Raw genomic sequence first — 5,000 nt, 5'->3', positions numbered from 1 at the left:
CGCTTGTGGTAGTCCATGGCGACGAAGACGTCCACCTAGAACCCGGCGCGACGGGGGAGGTAGCGTTGGTTTGGTTACTTTATACGAAAAATTTAATTTTTTCTTATTCACTCCTTTATTCATCCATCATTCACTCCTCTATTCACTCCCTCATTCACTCCTCCATTGACTGCGCCTCCTTTACACTCGATTAGTAATCGAATGCTAATGCTTATGGTTAGCATTTTAGTTAACGTCTTAGTGTTACAACTTTGTTTCGACAAATAAACTGTTGCTATAGCACCACCTGTGGGCCTATCATGACCATACTTTGTACACCTGTAAAAATGTATCCAATCTTAAGTCACGCCAAATTATAGCAAATTCTGCTAGTTCTGTTAGCATTCACTCCCAATTGTTTACATTCAATGAATCGTGGAATGCAAATGTTGTAGGTAAGCGCACACTTCTAATACTAATGCTAATGCTAACAATTACCATGATTGTCCAAAAATGTGCACCTACATCCCGTCATTTATATTCGATGAATCATGGAACGCTAATGCTAATGGTTAGCATGACCCTTGCTAATCGTGACATCAGCAATTTGAACCCTCCTCGGCGTTGAGGTCCCTTACCTCTTTAAGGTAGTCGGAGGTCAGCTTGGTCCACTTGATCCTCATCTTGTGGTTGGGGGGCATCATCTGGTCCCGCTGTATGGTGCAGGGCAGCGTGGCGTTGCCCCCCCGCTGAGAGACCACCTTGTCCTGCTGAGATAGCACCGATATCCGGGGGGCGTTTTCTGGAGAGAAACAGACATTTTTGTTTTGTTATCGTCTTATTTTTGGGTTTGAGCTGATTGTCTCCCCCTTGGTCGTTCTGTGACTTCTGTTTGGAATAATTCTGCACTTTGTCTGTTAGAAGGATTAACAAGCTAATTGTCTGAGTCTGATGCATCTCTTATGAATTATTGGGTCTTCATTTGTTTCTACAAGCCATGAAAAATGTACTGTTTCTATGAGGTGAGAATACTTATAACACCATCAGCACATGGTTACTTACTCTTTAAAAGTTTGATTGTTGTTTATTATTTTTCCACCTATTCCTCAGTTACCCCTTTCCTTCATCATTCCACATAACTCCACAGCATTTTGAGCGTAAATCATGCATCACTACATAGAAATACCATAGTTTAACATCAAGTCATGCATGCTAGGTTCCTATTTAAACACGACATGAAAGTGAAAACGCCTTTTTTTGCCCACAGCAATGCCTGTCCTCTAACACACGCACAGGCCTTTGTGATTGTGTGACAAAGCGCTTGTCGTGGCCCGAAATTATACTTAAGAAAACGCCCGGGCCTTTGTTAACTACTCCTCCTGCGATCGCAAAAAAATCAAATCCCGGAGCGATCGATAACACACACATTCCCCTCTGCAGCCCGCCCTGTGTTTAATCACAACCTTGTATCGGCTTTGAGCTGGCACCCTAGCACATCACAGGGAGCCAGAATGTCAATTCTGTTTGTCTTTAATTGTTTGTCCCCGATCCCAGGGGCCCCTAGCTCTCTGGGTGGGTGTGCCTGGGTGTGTGTGTGTGTGTGTGTGTGTGTGTGTGTGTGTGTGTGTGTGTGGTGTGTGGTGTGTGTGTGTGTGTGTGTGTGTGTGTGTGTGTGTGTGTGTGTGTGTGTGTGTGTGTATGTGTTGTGAATTTAGAAATAAAAAACTAATTGAGTCCAGAATGCTGTTCTCATCAATTCTGGTTGAAACAAAAAACTGCCCTCGAGCTAAAACAATAAGGTCCTAACTCGGTACACACGCACACACACTTTTTGTGTTTGTGTGTGTGTATGTGTGTGTCTGCTTTCCATCACCATGCTTGCGAAGGATGCACTTTACCAACTTCTACATGCTGGCTTGCATCCCGCAGATATCAGCCTCGACCGCATCTATTTTTCCTTCATTTATGTGTACGGGAGTACTTGCCTTGAAAGACCTTCGGCCAATTAGAGTAACGAATAATACAACGCCATCAGGGTGCGCAGTTCTAAACGCCAAAAACATTTTCTGCCAAGAAACACCACAAGTGCATACTCTTGTTTTTGTTTGAAAGTTATTATTTAGTTTTTTCCTGCAATAACTGCACATATGACAGTGTTGTGTAAAATCAACCAATGTTAGCATTAACGCAGACAGAATGTGGGGTCACGTTATCAGGATGGTCTTCAGGCTAAGGGTAGAGATGGAACCCCTTGGGGCAGGATGGTGGTCTAGAAGTGAGGTTGGTCAAAACCCTAAAGAAAGGTTCTGGGTTCAATCTCCAGTCTCTACAACATGCCTTCCCCCCACCAACTCTTTAAAGGGGCAGCTCGAAATATGTACATTTGTGGTTTTAGAAGTAGTAATATATCTTCTTTTATGATTTTCAATGTAGTTATCTATGCCATTTTGTCACTAGCAAAACTAAGACTCGTTTTCTGGAGAAAAAGGTCAAGGTGCCTTTTCTAGGTACTTTGTGAAGAAACCCTGCACGCTGAACCTAACCATACCTTACCAGTTAGTTGTGCACCAAAACCTAACCATTTAGTTGAGTTGCCTAAAACTAACCAGGTCGTTGTGTTGCCTTAACCTAACTAGGTAGTTGTGTTGCCCAAACCCAACCACACTGTGACTGACAACTGAAAAAGAAGCTATGTCTAAAAATAGCACAGGACACAAACCCCTCCTTGGTGAGAGTACTGAGTTTGACCCATTCCTACAGCACAAACTTCCTCTCTGGGTGTCCTTTATCACTCCTTACTACGTCACCTGACCTCCTTAAGCCTCTCTTACAGGAAGGCTTTCTGGCAGAGCATTCTGAAGGCAAACTTCTCCCATGTAAGTATGCAAAGTGTGTGTGGATGTGTGGGGAGCTTTGTCAGGACAGCCATTGATGTCGATGGGAGGGAGAAGATGCGACTTCTCTGACAACAACAGTGAGAAGCCACGATGTGTGACTAATTTTGTATACAACATTGCTTTCTAAACCTGCATCATAAAGTTGCATCATAATGTTGCCGTGGGTCGTAACCTTGGAGTTAACGCCCTCCACCCCATCTGGAAAACTCCCAGACCATCATATGGTCTGGGAGTTATATATTTTTTAATCTCATAGTGTTTGAATGTGAGCTGAAACAGGGGTTCACTTCTAATAGATTTTTACGGTATCTGAATTTTCAGATACCTCTCTCTCTCTCTTTCTCTCTCTCTCTCTCTCTTTTTCTCTCTCTCTCTCTCTCTCTCTCTCTCTCGCTCTCTCTCTCTCTCTCTCTCTCTCTCTCTCTCTCTCTCTCTCTCTCTCTCTCTCTCTCTCTCTCTCTCTCTCTCTCTCTCTCTCTCTCTCTATCTCTCTCTATCTCTGTGTTCATCAACTGCATACGTCTGTGTTAATTTACCACCGGATAATTGGTCATTGATTACCTCCAGTAAGGACTGGTTGGAAAGGGAGCACTGTTAAAGTGCTTCCTCAGCTCTGAGTGTCGCTGAGTTTGGGGTAATGTGCAATTCAACCTGCCCCCTTAAACAGGGCTTCACTCAAAGGAACAATTGGGACTTTTTATGGGGACTTAAACACTCACTCCTTTCCCTTTAACCGTCCCATTTGTTCAAAAGTGATTTGAAGTGTGGGTCTTAAAGTATACAAGTCGTGGAGAAAAGTGAAGAAAATACATCACATTATAAAAGTAATGGCTGCAATGAAAAAGTGACATGGTACTTAAGTCTGATGCTCTATCCAAACAGAAAATGGAAGAGTTTTTTGAGAAATGCCACTTGAAATCTCTTCTCAAGTGGCATTCATTTGTAGGACCCAGGATAGTGTAACGGCTAGGATATTGGACCTCAAGTTGAGAAATACTGTGTTTGACCCCCCCCCAATGTCCACACCCCCAATGAAGGCATCCTTGGAGCAAGACGTCCCTAAACCCCTGCCTGCCCTTAAACGCCATGCATCTGAATTCACTGAAAGTCTTTTTTCAGATGAAAGCGTCTGCTGAACGAGGTAAGATGGCGTGATAAGATTGCGCTATCGCTGTTGGCCAGAGCCCATTAAGCCCAGCTTACCGGCGCTATCTGCCCGCTACGGCAGCGTTCCCCGTGATAAGTTGAGGGCATCAGGCCTGGCTTTCTGACGGGGTGTTAGGAACGAGCCACAGGGTGCCGGAGAGAGATTCCCCTGCAACGTACTGTAAAGCGCTCTGTGCCTCGTCTTAACTTCACTGCAGCCTTACGTAACGTGTGTTTAGATAAAAGGCCCCCCTTTGAATATCTGCAGATGTTTTTGGTGTTTTCCTCTTGGCCAGGCCTCTCTTGTATGAGCTACATTTATTAAGGGAGAAATCTGTAACGCAGAGAGCTTGGCCACAAACAGTACTGGTCGAATGCAGTGATATCATGGCTATGCCGAATATGCATCATAGTTATGCCGTGATGTCGTAGTTATGTCAAAGGCATGTCATGGTTACATCATAGATATCATAGTTATGCCATGATGTCTTAGCTATGTCAAATATGTCATAGTTATGTTGTGCTGTCATAGTTAAATCATAGATATCATAGTTATGCCATGGTGTCTTAGTTATGTCAAATATGTCATAGTTATGTTGTGATGTCATAGTTACATCATAGATATCGTAGTTATGCCATGATGTCTTAGTTATGTCAAAGATGTCATAGTTTTGTAGTGATTTCATAGTTACATCCTAGATATCATAGTTATGCCATGATGTCTTAGTTATGTCAAAGATGTCATAGTTATGTTGTGATGTCATGTCGGCATCACAGATATCATAGCTAGGTTTCGATATCATGGTCCCATCAGAGATATCATAGTTATGCCATGATGTCACAGGTATGCCACGATCATCCTAGGTCATGGGTACACCAACAGATGTCAAAGTTGACCCATGCAAAAGGTTAAAAAGGCGCGTCCTGGTCTTACCCGTGACATAGATGGTCCTTGAGTGCTCCAGGTCGGGGTAGAGG

The 5,000-nt window shown here is 43.5% G+C and overlaps 1 protein-coding gene across 1 annotated transcript in view; it reads right to left on the bottom strand.

Moving 5' to 3' along the window:
* The window catches only part of hapln1b (hyaluronan and proteoglycan link protein 1b), a 23,576-nt gene that overhangs the window by 4,971 nt on the left and 13,605 nt on the right, over positions 1 to 5,000 (bottom strand). The window contains exons 3-4 of the mRNA XM_030354880.1: positions 618 to 781; positions 1 to 35 (exon numbers count right to left, since the gene is read on the bottom strand). The exon at positions 1 to 35 is cut by the window's left edge and continues 164 nt beyond it. Coding sequence (XP_030210740.1) covers positions 1 to 35; positions 618 to 781 — 199 coding nt within the window. The remainder of the gene's footprint in view (positions 36 to 617; positions 782 to 5,000) is intronic.

Source organism: Gadus morhua, chromosome 4, assembly GCF_902167405.1.
Source record: "Gadus morhua chromosome 4, gadMor3.0, whole genome shotgun sequence".
Lineage (NCBI taxonomy): Eukaryota > Metazoa > Chordata > Actinopteri > Gadiformes > Gadidae > Gadus > Gadus morhua.
The sequence above is the reverse complement of the archived record's forward strand: the minus strand, read 5'-3'. Positions and strand labels throughout refer to the sequence as shown.